The 20,730-nt window shown below is 50.0% G+C and overlaps 2 protein-coding genes across 4 annotated transcripts in view; one reads left to right on the plus strand and one right to left on the minus strand.

Annotated features, from left to right (window-relative positions):
• Positions 1-20,730, plus strand: part of LIMS2 (LIM zinc finger domain containing 2) — a 317,098-nt gene that overhangs the window by 59,556 nt on the left and 236,812 nt on the right. The window lies entirely within an intron of this gene.
• Positions 1-20,730, minus strand: part of MYO7B (myosin VIIB) — an 84,003-nt gene that overhangs the window by 712 nt on the left and 62,561 nt on the right. The window contains exons 35-46 of the mRNA XM_032764795.2: positions 19,743-19,870; positions 18,989-19,146; positions 17,943-18,096; positions 13,852-14,007; positions 8,968-9,073; positions 8,397-8,510; positions 7,155-7,242; positions 5,869-5,975; positions 5,355-5,540; positions 3,693-3,809; positions 2,638-2,721; positions 1,373-1,492 (exon numbers count right to left, since the gene is read on the minus strand). Of these exons, the coding sequence (XP_032620686.1) occupies positions 1,373-1,492; positions 2,638-2,721; positions 3,693-3,809; positions 5,355-5,540; positions 5,869-5,975; positions 7,155-7,242; positions 8,397-8,510; positions 8,968-9,073; positions 13,852-14,007; positions 17,943-18,096; positions 18,989-19,146; positions 19,743-19,870 (1,518 nt within the window). The remainder of the gene's footprint in view (positions 1-1,372; positions 1,493-2,637; positions 2,722-3,692; positions 3,810-5,354; positions 5,541-5,868; positions 5,976-7,154; positions 7,243-8,396; positions 8,511-8,967; positions 9,074-13,851; positions 14,008-17,942; positions 18,097-18,988; positions 19,147-19,742; positions 19,871-20,730) is intronic.

Here is a 20,730-nt window from a genome sequence, read left to right on the forward strand (position 1 = left end):
TCTTGCAGACAGCCTGAAACAAGACTTCTGGGAGAAACAGGACTGCCCCATTCATTTAAGTGGATCATTGACTCTGAAATCTAATGACAAGGTCTCAGTATTGCTAACCATTTTGCTGCTGATCAAAACATGCCAGAAAAGGAAGATCATATTTAGAATCCTATGATGATGTTTTATTTTTTTTTTTAATAAATCACCTTTCAGGATTTTTGCGTTATGACAGCAGCAAAGAGTCTTGTGCCACCTTATAGACTAACAGACATATTGGAGCATGAGCTTTCGTGGGTGAATACTCACTTCGTCAGATGCATGTGTTATGACATGTGTTATCACACTTTCACCAGGAGGGGTAGAAGACCCTTGAGAGGGGTCACAACACCACTCACTCAAATTTGACCCAGTTGCCCTCCCCGGTCACAATGGAGGGTTGACTAGGCCAAACCTGAGCTGCGCTGCAACTCCATGCACCAGGTCACAATGCCTGGAGTGGGGAGCTTGGCCCAGCCCCCTGGGACAGGAGCCACCACTGCGGGATGTGGGTTTTTTTATATATTGGTTTTAATTTTATTTTGTATTTGTGAAAATCACAGGGCTGTAATCGTATTACAAAGATCTAGGTGAGTGGAGTCTCATTTTGGTGTCTTGGGGAGGGGAAGCTTGGTTTGCTGGCAGAACGGGGGCAAGTGCTACTTTTTTCCCCTTCATTTTGGCTTCAACCCATCACTCCTCCACTGCAGCTGATGCCATAGAGCACCAATCTGCTTCTGACCTGTGAGACAGCTGGTCAGTAAAGCTGGAAGAACAATTACTGTTTTTGCAGGGAGTGGGAAGAAAGCTCTTGTTACCTCTATCAAGCCTGAACCCAGCCATGGCAGGAAGCAGTGTGCTTGTGACAAAGGGCTAGGGCTGAAGGCCTGAGTCAGCACTCTTCACAGCAGGCAAAGTGGATTGGAGCTGACTATGCAAGGCGGGGCCTAATTTGTGGGTGGGGCAGGGCAGAAAGGCCAATTAGCCGTTAGCCAAAAGCCCCCAAATAGGCACATGAAGGAATAGCACAGGGGGTAAGCAGGCAGTAAGAGGGAGTGAGAGATTGATCTCCTCTGCTTGGGAACCGTCTTAGGCATCTTGTGAAGATGGTGGGATGCAACTGTAAATAAACTGCCCAGGGTGTTGCATCAGCAAAAGGGTCTCTGTGTAATTTGTGGACTGAGACAGGCAGAACGAAGGCGGCCCTGTTACACTGTATCCTTCCTTTTCTGGCTGTTTTCATGTACATCAGCATCCTTGCACCAGGTATCTGTGATGCTTATAGACATAAGAAGAAAGGGAAAACTGAGGAGGAGAACATGTATGGGACAGTGAGGCTCCTCACCAGAGATGTCTCGCACAGAATCCGGCTTCCCCGCACCAGGTTCCCAATTGTCATGTGGAAGTATGTGCTGCCACTGCTCCAGTTCGAGATTTTATTAAAGGGGTAAACTGTTAAGATGTCCTGCAGGCAGAAAGAGACATAAATAACCAAACAGTGCAACAGTCTGGAAGGAAAACAGATTGTGCTGGGTTAGAGAAAGCACTCCAGTAAGGCAAGTGTATCCTTTCATCTCCTAGTGCCTTCTGTTAGGGACTGGCACACAGCTGTTGAATTCAGCGCACGCCCCAAACGGCAGCACAGCATAATCCTCCCTGCCTGCACAGAGCATCTGATCTCTGAGGTTTTGGGTTTCTGGAAGGCTGTTGTTCACTGTTAGCCTTTCCCATGCCATGCTGCTGTTTACGTTAGTAGCCATTAAGCCATTGGATACATCAGTGCCTTTATTTTTTATAAAAAGCAACATGGTGACATACCCTATAAATTCTTATTGTGAATGTTTTACTCTGCGGCTGGTCCAGGTCAGCTGAAATGGGCTCGGGCTGTGGGGCTATAAAGTTGCAGTGAAGATGTTTTGGGTTTGGGCTGCAGCCCAGACTCTGGGACCCTTCCCCTATGTGTGGGTCTCCGAGCCTTTGCTTCAGCCCAAGTATCTACAGTGCAGTTTTATAGCCCTGCAGCCCGAATCATCTGAGCAGGGCCAGCCATAAGTCTATTGCAGTGTAGCCATGGCCCTATTCTGCAGGCTTGATAGAGCTAACTACACTGACAGGCCTACACTCTGATTACCTGTCTCTTTCCATCCTAAGTATTTGCTGTTCTGTAGACAACTCAGCTTTCCTGCTACTAATTCCCTAAAGCTGGTTCCCTACTATCCGTTCCATCCACTTGGCCATACTCCTTCAGCTGGGGATTGCTCCTTCCTCATCACATATCCTTCTTGCCACCACTTGCCTTTACAGCTGCCATCAGATCTTTCCTTTCCCAGGCAGAGATTGCTCGTAGCAATTGCCTGAATTATTTTGGAACAGCAGCTCTAATCCCAAGCGGTGATTTTGGGGACCACCCATCATTCAGTTTCCCAGAACAAATGGATAGGGGCTCTGTTTGTCTCCTCCTAAGATCTAAGTAGAAGGTCCTATCCCTTGTTCCTTAATGGGCCCGGCCAGTGAGGGGATCCCTCGTTAGAGCTGCCAAGCTGAGGTAGCTTGCATTTCCCATAGAGCCAGACTGCAGCCTCCCCCAGGCGCTGGAGAAGTGACTCTTACCTTGGTCTTGGGGTGTATTAGTGAGACTCCTTGCTTGTTGACTGCAATCAGTATGATGTCTGGGAAACTTGGCTCGGAGGTTTGCTGGTGATCAGGAACAAAATAAGAGAGTGTTTGTGGGGAGGTGAATGAAGATTCCTATTAATCGCAGAGAGACCTTCAACTTTCCCCAATGTAGTTTACTGTCACTATCAAATTAACACTGAGGCAACAAGCTCAGAAAGTGCCATGCAACCCTTACGAAGGGTGACTGTTCTGAGACCATACTGAAGACTTGCACAATGGCTGTTTAATGACAGATCTAGTTTGCTAGCTCTGGGCTATCAGGCAGTAGTTCTCTCACTTTGGTTTGTGGTACACCTTTCCTGGTACTGCACAAACCGAAATGTATTGAGGGCCAAGCTGTGGGGGATGATGGGAGGTTGGAGGGGGACTATGGGGTGAAGGTCAGTAGTGTGCATTGCTGCTGGGAAGGAAAGAAGTAGATGGCATCTGGCTGCATTAGGTTGAGAGCAGCAGGACCCAGAATACTGCATTCAGGTTAGGGAGGCACTTACATGATCATGGGGCTCCAAAGAATATATAATGCTGCAGCCAACTCCACTCACTGAACACATCCCCCTGTGCTCCTCTTTGCACTGGTTCCTACCAACCAAGAATTCAGTTCAAGCACCCCCATGGGGAGTGCCCTGGAGACCTGAGGGGCACCTCTCCCTGTGCCACCATGGCCCCCTGTGACAATTATGTTTCACTGGAACAGGAAGAGTGGTGAACAGGACAGAGGAGTTTCATGAGCCAGAGCTCTCCTAGGAGCTGGAACTAGACCACTGACTCGCTCCCACAAAAGGGCAGGGACCACGAACCTCATGGCATGGAAGGAAATGAGTTTTGCTTTCCCTCACTAATGTGTTCCCACAGTCTCTCCCCCTCTCTTACAGGTGGCAGGAGGGGTGGGGGCTGGAATAGCTTCCCATTTGGCAGATGAGCGCACCCCACCTGGTGCGCCCCTGGCAGAACCATTAGTGCATGCGGAATGAGAAGCCGCCTAGACACACCTTCACTTCGAAGAAGGCTGACCCAAACGTGGGCCACCGGTGGATCAGCTTCAAGAATGCAACCTTGGCCTCGTCCACTGTTTTGCCCTCGTGTTTGCTGTAGGCGCTGATGATATTCTGTATAGAAAAGAGACACGTGCACCCCAGTGAGTGATGGAGTGGGGGCAGGCTTTCCCCCACCCAGGGTTTGTCCTGCAGACATGCACTCACCCATCACACTGCAGGATCAGTCACATGGCCACATCACCCCAAAGCAGCAAGGGGCACCTATGCCTGCAGGAATGGGGGAGCCCTAGGGTCTCCTGCAGCTGCCACGAGGAAGGAAGGTAGAAATCTCCCAGCAGCTCCCCTTATACCGGTTCCTGCCTTGGACGCCAGCAATGGGAACTGAAGATCCTCCCAGACCAGCAGCTCCCCACAAGGCCTGAGTGAAGGTCACCTGGCCCAGCAGCTTCCCTAGCTGGGCCTCCAGGCAGCACAGTGGAAAACAACACCCAGGGCTCCCAGTTCTCCTCCTCCACTGAGCTGGGGCAGAGAAAGTGAAGCTCATGTAGAGAGGGGGAGTTCCCAGCAGTTCCTGTCTGTCCTCTCTTCAGGGGGCTGAATGAGACCCTGCAGAAGCAGGTGCCCCAGAGGGGTTGGCTGAGTCAGGTGGGAGTCAAACACAGGGGAACTGTTACCTCCATGAGCAGGTCTCACCTGTCCTATACAAATGGGTAGGACAAGCTGTGCCCTGGCACCTTTTGTCAATGCACACACCCTCTGATTCCCTGCCAAGCAGCCATCCAACCCTTCTCTCTGCCTGGTGGGGCTGAGGGGTCTTTGTCCTTTCTGTTATGAATTGCGCAGAGGTGTGTCTACTGCCTCTAGTTGCTACATGATAACTGGCTACCCATGAAAAGCTGATTATGTGAACTGGCTTTGATGTGGATGAAGTTAACCCTCAAATCCAATGACATTTCCTAACCGTGTGTCCTTCTGTCCGTCCATCCAGCCGTGGTAGACACGGAAAATGGAGAGGTCTGGGGTCACAGGCACCAACTTTTGTTGGTGCTAGTGGGTGCTCGTGCCCCCAGCCCCGACTCCGTCCCCTCCCTGCCCCTATTAGATCCCTTCCCAAATCCCCATCCTGGCCCCGCCTCTTCCCCAAGTGGGACACGTTCCTCCCGCTCCCCCTCCCCTCCCCGACTTGCCGCATGGAACAGCAAGAGAGGGAGAGAGGGGGGAGAAGCAGGGCACGGTGGCCCACTCAGGGGAGGAGGCAGAGCGGAGACAGAGGTGAGCTGGGGGGGGGGGGGGGAGGGGTGGAGAGCTGCCGGTGGGTGTTCCATACCCACCAATTTTTCCCCATGGGTGCTCCAGCCCCAGAGCACCCACGGAGTCGGCGTCTATGTCTGGGGTGGTCTTGAGAGGACTGCACAGCTCAGCTTAGCAGCTCTGGGGGGACAGGTGCATGTTGGAGGATTATTTAGAGGATGCAAAATCTGGCAATAAGTAGGAACAGGCTACGGCGGCTGCACTTTGAGCTGGCGGCCTGACTACCAGCTGGAGAAGCCATCCTGGTGCTTGCTCTCCGCGAGCTGGACGTGTACAAGAGTAGCTGCGGCAGAGTGAGGAGCAGGACCGGCTGGCTGCCTCCAGCACAGGTGTAGGGCCTTTTACCTTCTTCCACTCCTCCGGAGCCATCGCTCGGATCAGATTGTCTGGCACCAACTCCTTCAGCATCTTGGGGATGGCTGCCTGCTGCGATCGGTCCTTGTCAAAACGGACCTTATAAATCAGCCCTGCTATCTGAACAGCTTCCTCTTTGGAGCAGTTGTGATATCCTCGTAGATACTTGGGCAGCTCCTGGAAGGCATAAGTGGTGAATCTGTGCAGAATGGGCTGGAGCCAATACAGGCCAAGCCAGGCAGAGACTGTGAAATGGAGATGCAGGCCTTGCAGATCAAGCCCTCAGAAAAGGCCAGCCCTGAAGGGTAAATTTATATTTGACAGATGCCAAATTGATTAGTATGTGTTTTAAAATCTGTGTGCGCCCCTGGAGCCAGGATGGTGACTGCCGTCTCTCAGCTGGAGAAATAAATACTCCGTCGGGATCAGTTTCTCCACTATATCGCCCTGATCACACTGCATGACATGAGTTCCCTTTCTGGCCATTCCCTAGAGACGTAGTTACCTGGTGGTAATGAAAGATGGAGTCAGCCTTCGGGTCTTTCCCGGGAGTTACAGTCAGCCATAGCTTCCTCATGAAGTACACCTGGTAAGTCACAGCCACAGCAACCCCTATGGGAACAACAACATTGTCAGTGCTCCCCCCGTCATCCTCGAAGGAACTGTAGCCCTTTTGGGTCAATGCTTCTGTCCCCTGAGGCCAGTTCTGATCAGTCCACATGGTTCCGGGCTACTGTACTTTGTAGGTTTATTTTTAGAAATAATGTTAAATATACTGGCAAATGAAGCCTGCACTGTTGTTACTGTCAGTCGCTGTAGTTTTACAATGGAAGTGAGCTGATGCAATGGAGGGAAGGCAATGACGGTCCCACGTGTATAGTGCTTCGTGGAGTGGCAAGAAATGGCAGAGCTCCTTGGCTGTGTGTATTATGTCTGGATCCTAACCCATCACAGTGAGCAATTCCTGTGACCTCTCCTACCAAGCATTCACTAGCAGCTGCTTTGTGAGAGGAGATGCTGATGTTAGGTGCCTGTACTTGACCCCTCTGGCCTGATGTTCCGAGTGCTAGCAGGCACATCTCCTGGTAACTCCAAGTTGACAGGCTTGGCTGCTCAGTGCTCCAGACAACGGGGCCCCAGGTATCTCCAAATGAGCAACTGAGTCAGTGGCCCATTTGGCAATTTTGACCTCAGTTCTTTGGAGAAATTAGAAAGAAAAGTGGGTGGAATTTGAGTTCAACCCAAATTTAGAACTACAAGCTTAAGTGTGGGAGGGGGAGAATTATAATCAGATTTAACTCCATAAGTTCTTTCCCTAAACAATACAACAAGATAACATGGGCTCAGATATTAAACTGGCTGCCAGAATAATCCACGTAACAAGCTGCTAATGAAGCAAGGAACTGAATATTGAGAGCCTGTGTAATATTTGATGTGTGTAGCTGGTGACATTGGGTCTGGCGATGCACGAGTCCCAGACTGTAACTTGCAATCATCAGATCCATGAGTCAGCACATTACAGATGGAGAAACTCAAAGGTATCAAAGTCAGCCACCATTACCCATATACAGACCAGTTCCAGTGTCTTTAACAGCCCTGTCCTGGCCGCCCCAGGTCAGCCGGTTCCTAGTACCATGGCAAGCGACACCAACGATGCACACGAACACCACACCAGAAATGGGTTTTACCAGCACACCAATCAGACATTCACAAAGGATGAACAGATCCTGCTTTTCACCCACTGCTCTGCCACCATTAACACAGCCACCAAGAGCAGATCCCTTTCCTTACCATCTTTCCCTGGTTTGTTCTTCCGAGTCCAGTCAGTAACCTGCCGTAAGGAGTCAAAGAAGTAGTCGGCCTCATTCTGACTGATCACCTGCAAGATGCAGAGCAATGGGAGGAAGAAATTGCATCACCCAGAGAAGGTGAAGGTCACTATGGCCTGAACTGTCCCTGCCAACAGTACAGACAGTGAAAGCACGGGCATGGAGGGGAAGGATCAGAGGCAAAGGGAAATGAGGAGACATTTCGGAGGGGAGTAGAGGGAAGGCTAATGGAAGTGTCCTTCTCTCACTGGAGTTTTACTCTGTTTATTCTTTTCTTCCCTCCAACCTGGCTGCTTGCCCTTAACACAGATGGAAGCTGCCTACCCTGTTCTCCACCAGCTCCTGCTGCTGCAATATTGGCAGACATAGAGCTCCTTTCCCCTGGAGCTCAGCGCTTTGCAGACTATCTGTTGTTCCTGGTGCACAAAGACTAAATGGCACCAGAAGGAGAGGGAAGATATGCTGGACTGCCAGCGCCAACAGCCTGGCTTCAGCTTGAGCCAGAGAGGCTTTTGGGGGATGAGCTAATTCAAGGGCGGTATTGAGCACCCACCATCACTATGGAAGCCAACTGGAGTTACAGGCCAACACCTCGCAGGGTCTGACCCTAAGCATGAAAAGGATCTGAACAGAGCAGTGTGCAGTAAGTGATCTTTCTCCTCCCAATACAGGAGTGTGGCCCTCAGTGTTCTCCCCTGCTGTTCCCAACTACTCCTCTTCACATAGGGATGTTCCCCTCAGAGACCACAGGTCCTAAACCACCTTGCACCTTCATGGAGTCATGGAAACATAGGGCTGGAAGGGACCTCGGAAGGCCTTCAAGGATCAAGTAAACCTAGACCATCCCTGATAGGTGTTTGTTCAACCTGTTCGTAAACCTCCAGTGATGGGGGAATTCCACAATCTCTCTTGGAAACCTATTATAGTGCTTAACTATCCTTATAGTTAGAGAGTTTTTCCTAATATCTAACCTAAATCTCCCTTGCTGCAGAGTAAACCCATTGCTACTACTCCTACCTTCAGTGGACATGGAGAACAACTGATCACCATCCTCTGTATAACAGCCCTTAACGTATTTGATGACTTATCAGCTCCCTCCTCCACCCTCTTCTCTCCAGACTAAACATGCCCAGTCTTTTTAACTTTTCCTCATAGGTCAGGCTTCCCTGTCATGCTCCATCCTAGCGCACCTGAGTGGAGTTACCTTGTCTGCGATCTTGACAAAGAGGCTGAATCCTTCCCAGGAGCTCAGCTGCAGTTTGGAGGCAATGGTCTGACACAGGTTCCGGATTCTGGTGTTTGTTCCCACCTCAAACACCTAAAACATAATAGAGGCCCTGATGGAATGCACTAGGAAGAAACGGGTGCTTAGAGGCAACAGATTCAGTTGCACTGACAGTTCAGAACTCTCTGTGGGTCTAGGTCAGTGGTGGGCAACCTACAGCCTGCAGGCCATCAAGGTAATCCACTGGCAGGCTGTGAGACAGCTTGTTTACATTGACTGACCGTCCTCAGGCACAGCCCCCCGCTTCCCCCTGCAACTCCCAGTGGCCGCCATTCGCTGTTCCCAGCCAATGGGAGCAGCGGATTACCCTGACAGGCTGTGTGCGACCCATGGGCCGCAGGTTGCCCACCACTGGTCTAGGTAGATCTTATGAACCAAATGAAGAGTCTGATTCAGCCACTGTTCTGCACACAGCAGCACCATACTCCATTGAAATGTGGCCCAACATGAATCAAATAAGTCAAAGATGGGAAAAAGTGGGAGTTCTTACCTGCTCTGTATTGTTAGGGAAGCAAACCTTGTGTGAGATCTTGGTGATGTTCTGCTGGATGGCCTCCACCTCCACATTATGGGGAGCCCACTTCCGAGAGCCGCTTCTGGAAAACAAGAACCCAAGGCACTTCAGAGCAGGACATTCATTCATCCCTCTGGGGATCTGCAGAGTAAGATTAAACTGAAGCAGAGACGCCAGCACTCTGGCTTTGGGAAAGGAGAGTTTCACTCTGCACCTCTGGCCCTAACGCATGTTAAATATATTAACAGAGCAAGGATGTGCAGGTTGATTGGAGCATCCATTAAAAAACCATTCTACGCTGCAAAGTGGCTAGATAAAAATGGCATTTGTGTCTATTTGGCATCGTAGCTCCTGTCTTTAATGGCTAACGTAATTTTTTTCCTCCTGTTTGCGAGACGATGGTGAGAGAGAGAGATTCTATTATGCTTCACGCATTGTCAAAAGAATTTAACTGAGATTCCAATGCAGAATCTTTAATACAGCTGACGATGCAGGTGCCAGTAAGCCCCCAGCTTGGAAGGGCTGTTAGAAGCATTTATGTTTTTACCTGTCAGCTGAGCAGGGTTGGTGTGGAAGAGTATTCCATGATGCCAATTTCACAGTCACACCGCAGGTAGAGCTACACTTTAAGGTAAGGGTAGTTGGGTCTGACTCAGTCCAGACCTCAACAGAGGCACAGGAGGGACAAAGCTAGCCCATTACTTTAGGGTGCTGCTATTTTCTCTGTTTCCTGCACTTTGTGGAGTAGCTCAGGTAGTGGGGAGAAGTGGGGCAGACCAGGCTTGCTGTGGCCAGCCAGATCAATGAGAAAGTGTGGGATGAGGGGACCCTCAGTGACTAAGAGAAGAATTTGGCCTGGTCTCTGACCCAGCGAATGGAGTTATTTTGGTGTTTTTAAAACCTCATTTCTTCTAATTTAGTAAAATGTGAATTTCAGTTAAGGAGGGAAAACCAAACCTAACATTTGCTTAACAGCACAGCTGTTGATACGAGCCAGCCATCTGAGCCCATTCAGCTCACCAGGATTCAGTCATTCTCGCCTGGCTTAGGGTCAGACAGCAGCAGCATGAGGAAGAAGAGCAGCAGCAACGTTGGTCTGAGCTACAAGGGCCACATCTCCTTGCATCCCGATCTACGAAATCTCCCCTCCCTAGGGACCTAAGGGAGGGGAAAGAGGTACCATGGTTCAGGATCCCAAAAAGAGGACACTGCTGGAGCGGGAGGGAGAGACGGGGTGCTGGAGGGGTATATGTGAGTACTGGGAGGGGTACCTGGCAGGGGAGATACCTCAGGAGATGCTGGAGGAGGTATGTGGGGAGTGCTGGAGGGGTATGTGTGGGTACTGGGAGGGGTACCTGGGGAGGTGCTGGAGGGGTTATGTGAGAGTAGTGGGAGGAGTACCTATGGGGTGCTGGAGGAGGTATTTGAGGAGTGCTGGAGTGGTTCTGTATGAGTACTGGGAGAGGGTATCTGGGGCCTCTTGCAAGGTGGTGGGGCAGCATCACTGTCCGTCATGGTGGCAGGGCAGCTGGTGCAGACCCAGGATGCAGCACCAGCCATCAGTTAGCACCTCCCTGCTGAGAATTGGAGCTTGGGTGGATGGGATCTGGCAGCTGCAAGGGACGACTCGGTTGCGGATGAAGGGGAGGGACCAATCAGGATTGACCAGGTCTGCTCCCCAAAACACCCGGATATTACCTCTTATTTCAAAAATCCGCTGGGACAGAGTGTGGAGGATCAAACAAGAGGCAATGTCTGGGAAAAGGACGTATGGTAACCCTAGGTGGGGAGGAAAGGTACCCGGAGCACCTGCTGGGATGCCAGCGCTGGTTTTCCCCACCCAGGAGCCATGGCAAGAAGATGCTGCGCTGGAGGACCAGAGATAGTCCCAGAAGCCCAGCTTGGCTCCCCCTCCCCAAAGTTTAGGGGAGTCTTAGGAAGCTCACCTTCCCCATGGGCTGGTGGGAGAAGAATCAGCACTGACAGAGCAGACAGGCCATGGTGAGGGAGGAAGTGTCTGGCCATCTTTAACAGCAGGAGAAGAAACAGCCTCTGAAACATACACGCTCTGGTACCCCCCCTCCCATTCTCTGGGCAACTTCATGGAGGCCGTCTTCATTTAATAGAAAGCTGCCTTTCCCGGTTAAAGAAACTCTGTCAAGCTGAGCAGTGCCCCGTGGAAGGATGGCACACTCTGGAGGGAGGCAGGAGACTTTCAGTCCCCTCAGAAGACAAGGCAGTGAACAGCTTTCCCACCCTAGTGTTGGTCAGTAAAGTTAAAGGCAAATTCACTTTGCAGTGGCGTTTCCCCTAATTGTACAATGCCACCCACTGGGAGCGGGCAAAGCAGCCACGTTAGCATTCCAACCGAGTCTGGGCCAGAGAAGGCAGAGGGAGGGGACTAGACATGGGGCCCACTCCTAGAGATGGGGGGGGAAGACGAGCTGGAAGATCTGCCGGGAGAAACGGTCAGGAAGAAAGTCTCTTTGGAACAAACAGCTGTAACAACCAGGATCAGGATGAACTGGGGCTGGAGAGTGTGAGGATCTCACACCAGCCGGGAAAGGGGGAAGCTGACACTGGCAGGCCAGGCACCAGCTCTTGCCCAGGCTGCAGCCGTTCACTAAGAACTAACAACTCATAGCTGGAGACCAGCCTCGTTCACCTATATGTTAGTTTTGCTCAAAATAGGTATTAGTCTTACAAGAATGTAGTTAGTGTTCAGACTCTATGAAATGCTTGTAAGTTGCAGCATGCATTAGTCTCACTTGCAATGTCAGTATTCTGTGGTATAGGGAAATGTGTTATAACTTTGAAAATATTTGCCCTGAGGTTGTGAACCCCTTTCTCCTTGCTGCCCAGCTAGAAGGACTGTCAAAATCAGATGGGCCATCCGGGAGCATGCAATGCAAAGGGTTGGTCAATGGCCTATCACACCTGGGAAATGCTACCTGCTCGGAAGCTCATCCTGTGGACTTGGGAGCTGAATGAAGGAAATAAAGTCACAGGAAAATTTTCCATCTTTTTGGCTGTTTTGAGTACTGACAGGGCCATAGACTCTAAACTGAAGCCAGAGCTCCCCAAGACTGTGTCTTGGGTCCGCCCTGAAAGATACTTTGAATTGACAGGTTACTACAACTCTGGCCCGCTTAGGATTTAGACAGTAACTCATTGGTGTGTATACGTTTGCTTGCTTTAACCTGTAAATAACTCATTTCTTTTTCCTAGTTAATAACCCTTTAGCTAGTTTATTACAGGATCGGCTACAGACGTTCTCTTTGGTGTAGGATCTAGGTGCCAGTTGATCTAAGGTCAGTGGGACTGGAAACAATCTGAATGTGATGTGATTTTTTTGGTGTAAGTGACCATTTATCACTAAGTCAAATTTGTCTGGGTGGCAAGATAGACTGGAGAGTCTCCGGGGCCTGTTTGTGACTCCTTGGTAAGACTATTATAGTGACCTAGGAGTTCACATTTGTTACTGTCTTGGTGTAATCTAATTACAGAACATCACATCAGATTGGAGTGTCTACCCTGCTTTAGACAGTCTGCCCTCAGGCAGGCACTCGCGGTCATGAGCCACTCCAGAGAGTGTGACAATTAAACTTACATATGTTCATACGGCATGGACGTGTCAAGCCGCAGATCTGATTGACCCTGATGCCACAGCACCAGCTCGCTGCAGTGCCAGGTGCCAGGTCAGGTAACTCGGAGCAGCTCTGGAGAAAACCAGTGAGACCTTCCCTCTCAGCTCACGTGATCCCACCAGCCACTTCAGTTTCCATGACAGGCCCTTGTCACGTTCATGATACCAACCAAAAGAGGATTTCAGTCCCTCCTGCTTGTTGTATCTGGGCTTTGCTCTCAGCTCCTGTGGTTTTTCTGAGGGGCTCAGCCACAGAGGACAGACGCATGCACACATAGCAGCTCCCAGGGGGTTGCTAGTGCTCTGAAGTGATAAGGGAAACAGACCAATGCTGACAACAGTGCTCCTGCTAAAAAGGGTGCATGTCAGGGTGAAGCAGGGCATGATCATAGCCCTGCTTCCCTCTCACAATGCATCAGCTTTTGGCTGCAGAGCAGGATTTCTGTATCTGCTGTACACCTAAGCAACCTGCCCCCTCCGTACACCAGAGGTATTATGAGCCTGATACCCCATTGCTCTGCCCCTGTGTCACTCAGACCACTGCAGAATGGGTGTAACTGTAACGCAACCCAGTGAGAATGAGGATTGCATTGGTGTAGATGACCAGGCAGTGGCAAGGTGAAAGATACTTGTGCATCTGGCATCTCTGTTGAGCAGGATGTGCGCTGCATAGGGCCCCACTCAGATGCTGCTACTCTTCTCAGCATGGTTCTGGTTCACAGAGCTATATTTACACACTGTGTGACTCCATCAGTGAATTTAACTCAACATTTTACCTGCAGATGAGGAGGGGGGCATACACTGAGTTTACTGTCCGGATACCACAGAATCAAAACACACCCTCATTTCAGCTGAAGGGGAAAGAGAAACCTGGTGATTTCTGTATGATCCGGGGAATCCTAAAAGGGAATCTCAGTGTTGTCCACTCTTGCAATTTTATCACAAGTCTCACAATATTTGGTATTTTTCATAAAGCCCCAGCTCCTGGAATTATGTGATTCTGTGAGCATCTCAGCTTCCATTTAAAAGTGTCTAGCCCTCATGGTTGTGAGTGTGACCGGAGTGCTCCCTAATGGCTCTGAATTCAGAAGGCAAAGAAAACACCCAAAATTGTCATTTTAAAAAAAAAACCCGCTTATGATTTTTAACCCCATCTCAGGATGTTTGGGGCCCTGACTCATGATTTTGAACTCTTGTGCTTGGCAATTCTTTACCTCATTATCCTCTGAATTCTCCGGCTGCAGTCCAGAGCCAGGGTCTCTTTCTGACGAGTCTCAATGAACTTCTGGGCATGTTTCAGCAGTGATTTGCTGGGAGGGAACAGGCCAGTGCAGAGCCAGAGTAACTGCCAGCCACTGTTCACACTGTACCTGCAAACACAAAACAGCAGAGCTAGTGCCTGAATGATCCTCCTCAAACCATGCAACAGCTACAGAGAAGAGAAACCCTGTGTAGAAATATGGCCCCACAAGAGCACTGTGTCACTCTCAGTGAGAGGAGCCAATCATCAGAGCTGGCATGCAGAACCCAGCAGACTAATACTGTACAATGGCAGAGAAGATCATGCTAAATCCAGGCTAATGAATTATTCATGACAGTTGCAAATCTCGTGAATAAGAATGAGCTCCAGCTTTAAGACTATCCTGGCAGCTGAATCTCTGGGGCTTTCTCCTGCAAAGCAGTTGGGTGCTCATGTCCATGGAATGCTACCAACTGACATTTATTTGGATCATGTTAAATATTTTTTGTAGCACATTATTTGCATTCATCTTCCGCCAACTGCGCCCCATTGCCCATAACACAAGCACAAATAGGTGCTGGAACTAGGGGTGCTGCAGCTTGAAGCCCCTGGCTTAAAGCAGTTATTTTCATATGCAGGGTTTGCAGTTTGGTTCAACACCTCTCAGCACCCCCACCGTACAAATTGTTCCAGCGCCTCTGCAGGCACTCGCCTTGCAGTTGATTTTTCTGAACATACAATTCTACTCTGAAAAGGGACAGCATCAATGGGTTGGTGGGGTTCATTAATTATCATCTCCCAGTGCCTCTCAATCAAATTTGCTCAATTCCCGTACTGTCTATCTAACCTCCAGCCCTGCAAACTGTTAGTCACTCTGGGGTCTTCTGGCTTGTACAGCATCACCAGTAATATCGGTTCTGCAGCTGGCACTCTGTTGATGAGGCCAGAAACAGAACAGATTCCAGATCCAGTCACAGTGATAGCTCTGAACTGCTAAGATTCATGAGCCAGTTTGGTCAGTGAAGGAAGTCGATTTGACCCTTTTTACACAGTTACTTTTCTGAGGGCCAGATTTTGATCGCAGCTACACCAGTATAAATCTGGAGGCTCTTCAGTGATGAGTGTGTCTGAATTTACACCCATGTAAATGAGGGCAGAATTTGGTCCATAGTGCACCAGTCTGGAAGGATACAACATTTGCTTCCCTTGCTGTTCCAGGGATTGCTTATTTCTACCGCAGTGACACTGTGGATAATAGCTAGGGCTAATGTGGTGGAATGAAGGAGGAACTGCACTGGTATCATAATTAGAAATCCTGCATTAATACCATTTGTAGTGAGAGAGTGTGGCCTTCGAGATTGCCAAGGAGGGACCACCACCCATTCCCTCATGGATGGAGCCAGGACACCCACAACTACCCCACCAGAAGCAGAGGGGTGGGACAGGAAGTATAAAGGGCGGGCTCTCTAGCTCAGTTGAGCCAGAGCCACTGGAGGAGATGGATGCTTCTCGCCTGCTGCTGGGGCTCAAGCCCAACAGAGACCTTGACAGCACCGAGGATGCGGAGGAGCTGCCACAGCTGCCTTATGCCAGGGACACTGAGGAGTTGCTGGGACTTCCAGGACAACCCCAAGACACAGGTACAGCACGTGGGAGTGTAGGAAGTAGCTCAGGGACACCAGACTGTACTCTGGTTGTGGTGTTGTCTAAGTACTGGTCAGCGTGTTGTGGTAGGATCCCCACTGACCCAGTGGCAGACTCTTGGCTGGGACCTGGTGGAGTAGGGTGGGTCAAGGTTCCCCTATCCCCTAGAACCCCACCCCTGGGGTGGCAGCCTCCCCACCTTAGATCAAGAGGCCTGCGTTTGTCTGCTGTCTGCATGAGCCCCTGGGCTGTGTGGCGCTGTGCTCTGCCTGCAGCCAGGGCCCTGGACTACCTGCCACTTGGCCCTGTCTAGAGGGCCAGGAGTTTAGAGACTGCTAATCCACCAGTAACCCTTGCCTAGAGAGGGACCTGAGAGTGAGGGGGTGTGGCCTTCTTGTGAGATTGACAGGGAGGGACAGCCACACACGCCTACACCATTATACAGCTATTTGTATGCAAAGTACACCACCATTCCACTTGCAGCACATCATGGTATAGCACATGGCCAGATGGCAGATTCAGTTCTGATTGGTGCACTGATGCAACACTGCAGGCTGGCAAACCCTGTTTGTTGGTGAATAATAATAATACTTTGCACTTCTCTAGCAGTGCTTTCCATGAGATTGAGCCGTACGACACCCCTGAGAAATAAGTACCTAACTACAATTTTAAAGATGGGGAAACTGAGGCACAGCTTGATTCAGAGACTTGCTCAGTGTCACACAGCAAGCCAGATGCAGGAAAGAAGAGAATCTAGAACTCCTGCCTGCTCGTTTCATCCTCTAACCACCAGATCATGCTGCCTTGCTCCCTTCCAAAGTGATCTGGTTTGATCATTATCCCTTGTGTAATTCTTAAATCCTTATGAGCAGTGTTCAAAGTGGCACCAATGAGCTCTGAAGGGAGTTGTGCCCAGCCTGCCTGGGTGGACTGCCATGGTGCAAGGTCTATGATGGTAGGTGTAATGTGTTGTCTTGATAGCCTGGAGTTCTAGAAATTACAACACTGTGGGACTGGCTGTGATCCATGGAATGTCACCAACGTCTACAACTGTGAGGCCAAATGTTAACCTAGAAACAGTTTAGATTTACAAGCTATTTACATGACAATGAGGTGTAAGCAAATCCCTGCCCCAAGATAGCGAACCATCTCAAGTACATGCTGTGTAGATGCTTGTTCTGAAATGGTTATTCTTGACTATGTTCGTACATTCCACTTATCACACTGGAGGGTGATTCTGATCCATTATTGATGATTGCTACTAGAGGAAACAATAGCAATGATGTAACAGAACGTGCTGCTCTCACATGTATTAACCTTGTTGATTTGTTTTACACAACAGCCTCCTGGGCGTTTCTCTGGGACAGGAAGTTGCTGGGTCTTATGCTTGGGGACTGTTTTCACATCTCATGGGGCCTTGTTCTCAAACCTGCTCCAGCCCCAGCAGCTTACCATGTAGATCTCTTTGGAAAACACTAGCCACTAACTCTGATGCCTAAATGGAAGCTGAGCTCTCTTGACAGTCTGGCCCCAGCGCAGGTGTATTGCCTCTGCCCACCTTGCTCTGCTAACAATGCCAGACTCAGTGCATCTCTTGCTGCTTTGTTGCACAGACTTCTCCATACCTTGTTTCCTGCAGCTCCCTGCACATAGACTATCCTCCCTGGACCGGGAGACCTCTCCTCATTCAAATCCCCTCACTCCTTAAGGACCCAGTTCTGTCCTGACTCCACGAAATGAGTCAGCATGACATAACCTCACTGCTGTGATCCATCCTTCCCACCTGGCCCCACTCGGCTGTCTTGTTGCCCCGAGTCCTGCCTGAGACTCCACTGCAAGCTCTTTGGGCAGGGACCCATCTATCCATCTATTCTGCAAGGCACTGTAAAGTAATACATAACAATCAGAATGAGGAGAAGCCAACAGAAGATCTAGTGACAACCGTGTGCTAACATGACCTTGACAGCAGGGAAGCTAAACTTGGTGGGGGGCTGGATGGGAAGGCGGAGTGGGACAATCTGTTCCCTAATGTAACGGTTATAAAGGCACACACCTATAGGACTGTATCTCCATTCACAGCTACATAGCCAGCACTGAGGGGAAAAGGCTTTCCCCTCGCTCCCCTGCACAGACAACACAGTCCCCTAGGGAGTAAAAGTGCAGTACTAGCATCTCAAGAAGGGATGTGGCCCCTACAGTCACACTTGCTCCCCACCAGCACCAGCCAACAGTGCCAAGAGGGGAGGGTGTCAATCACACCCTTTTTATAGGGTGCTGCAGCTGCTGATCCTGCAGATATTCCCTCCCACTACAGCTGCTGCAGGAATCCAGCTCGCTCCAGCACAGACGCTCCCCAGATCTTGGATTGGAGTCACCCTTCATGTACTGGAGGATGGGGCCAGACACACATGGGCCCTGTACCTGTTGCTGTTCTCGGTCAGTTGTTTCATGATCTGACAATAGATCTCATCCCGCAGCACTTCCTCCTGGATGGCTGCCACGAATATCTGGTCAGTGAGCTCCACGGAGGACTGTGCCTGTCTCGAGGGGTAGTCTCCCATGAACTTCATGATGGGTGAAGGTACAGTTAAGGACTGTCCACGCGGGAAGGACATCCGACGAAGTGGGTATTCACCCACGAAAGCTCATGCTCCAAAACGTCTGTTAGTCTATAAGGTGCCACAGGATTCTTTGCTGCTTTTACAGATGCAGACTAACACGGCTACCCCTCTGATACATGGGAAGGACACATACTCAGCAGAGACCTGGGGCAAATCCTGGCCATGGTGCTGGGTGTTGCTTTATTGCCAGTCAAGCAATAGATACATGAGGCCCAGTCATATACCCTGGCTGCGCTGCCCACTGGGACCTACCCCTTCTCTTCCCAGCACAGCCACAGGCAAGCTAGGAGCTGTGCCTGCTTTTATGGTCACCATTAATAACTGTAAGGATTTGTCACCCTCTGTACCAGAATGTCTCTCCTGGGATTATTCCACAGGGGTTCTTGGGAGATTCCTGATGTGTGTTGGTGAGAGGAACCCTGTTCTGTTCCTTGTGCCTTCTCCACAAGCACAGCCATCTCAGCTGCATGACTCCCATGGCTTTAGCTGCCTGACCCTCGAAGGAGGACACCCAGCAGTTTAGAAGCTCTGGAATCATGCAGGAAGCCGCACTCTTTCTAAGTGAAATTACTTAATTGCTGGCATATTGTATGTGCATTCTAGGAGCAGCTCCCTCAAGATCCTCTTAGCTAGATTGACCCTCGGGATGTACCCTACATGGTGGGCCACAGTGGCGCTGTTGAGCAGAGCTCAACCCCATGTGCTCTACATAGCTACTCCCCATTTACAATCGCTGGGACACAAGACTAAAGGAAGTGAGACAGACATGGATCACTGCAGGCAGGTTTTCCATTGCCCCACCAGTAACACAGCTCCGCCCAGCTGAGAGGGAAGATGAAAGGATATCAATGAAAGCCTGGCACGCAAGGTCCCGAAGTTCTGGATCTGCACACACCTTCTTCAGTAAGGGCTGTTTCAGGGGTTCCTTGGAGAGTGCCCACAGTTGGCTGCGCCCGCAGGATTTGTGGAGGAGAGCCTTGCTGATGGACTCCTTTTCAGGAACCCTGAATGGAAAGACAAATAGTTCACTCTGACCTGTTAGATCAGTAGTAATATTGAACAGGAAGCCAGCACTGGGAAGACCAATCTGTGACCACGTTCTATGCCAAAATGGTGCGCTAGTATTTGTACATGGGGCTGCCGGGGCCTGGGAATGCACTGTGAGCACACATCCTTGTTGATACCAGCAGACGGAAAGCACAGAAGACATCAAAGGTTTGAAAAACTATTTTTCCTCCCTCTGCTGGGACCCGAGATGAGACTGCATGTCCCAGTTCTGTGTTAATAACATGGCAAATCCTGGAGCTAAGAATAGTGCTATGTGGAAGGAAGAGCGTTATAGTTCAGACCATCTTAGTCTGGCCTTTGCAACCCTGCAGATAGGAGAAACTAGGAGTTCCTGGGTCAGAATCTCCACCCAGTGGGAGTCACTCCACTGTCAGCTTCATTACAAGTAAGTACGTAGCTCAGAGGTGTGTTCCACCATGGAATTATTGCTACCTCCATGGTAGGATTAAAGAGTTTGTTTCATTCAGCCAGACATGAACCCTTTTTCCAGAGTCCTGCATGGAGCAGTCTCACCAGGTACAGGGAGCTTTACCTGAAGTGCTCATACGAAAACTCCTCAAGCGTGTAGGGCTTCATTTTCACTTCCTCTTCTTCTGCCTCCTCCGTGCGGGAATTCAGTGATGCTAACCTCCTCTGATCAGGTGACATCATCAGCAAGCTCTGGAAATACACAGAGACTTCACACTATTACAGGGCTCTGTGCAAACCCTTTGACATTATTGTCATTGGATACACACAGATGGCAGCGTACACCACGCTCAATTATTCTCTGCTGCAATAGTGTTAGGAATCTGCAGAGGCTCAAGAAAGCAGTTGAGTTACATTCTTATGCAGACACATACAGGGTACATCTACACTGCACGATTATTTCCAATTAGCTTAAACCGATATTACAAAACAGATCTAATAAAATCGGTTTAGCGCGTCCACAGTGGGATCCTGAAATCGATTGTTTGCGTCCATGGTCCAAAGCTACCATCGATTTCAGGAGCGGTGCACTGTGGGTAGCTGTTCCTCAGCTATCCCATAGTTCCCACTTCCGTGTTGAGAGCACAGTGCCTGATGGGGCAGAAAACACTGCCCCGGGTGGTGCTGGGTACAGCCTCACCCCTCCCTTTGTGAAGGCAGCAGACAACCCTTTGGCGCCTTTTTCGCGGAGTGCATTGAGCAAACGCCATAGCACAGCAATCTTTCCCTTTTTTTTTTCACGTGGTGGGGGGGGGAAATAAACTGAGGAGCTGTTCCCTGAACCACGCCAGACACTGTGTTTGAACCTACAGACAATGGGAGCTCAGCCAAGAATGCAAATAATTTTCAGAGACTGCTGTGGACTGTGGGATAGCTGGAGTCCTCAGTACCCCCTCCCTCCCTTCATGAGCGTCCATTTGAGTCTCTGGCTTCCCGTTACGCTTGTCACGCAGCGCTGTGTATCCTGGAGTTTTTTATTCAAACGCTTTGGCATTTCGTGTTCTGTAACGGAGCTGGATACAACAGATTTGTCTCCCCATACAGCGATCAGA

Source organism: Chelonoidis abingdonii, chromosome 8 (assembly GCF_003597395.2).
Source record: "Chelonoidis abingdonii isolate Lonesome George chromosome 8, CheloAbing_2.0, whole genome shotgun sequence".
NCBI lineage: Eukaryota > Metazoa > Chordata > Testudines > Testudinidae > Chelonoidis > Chelonoidis abingdonii.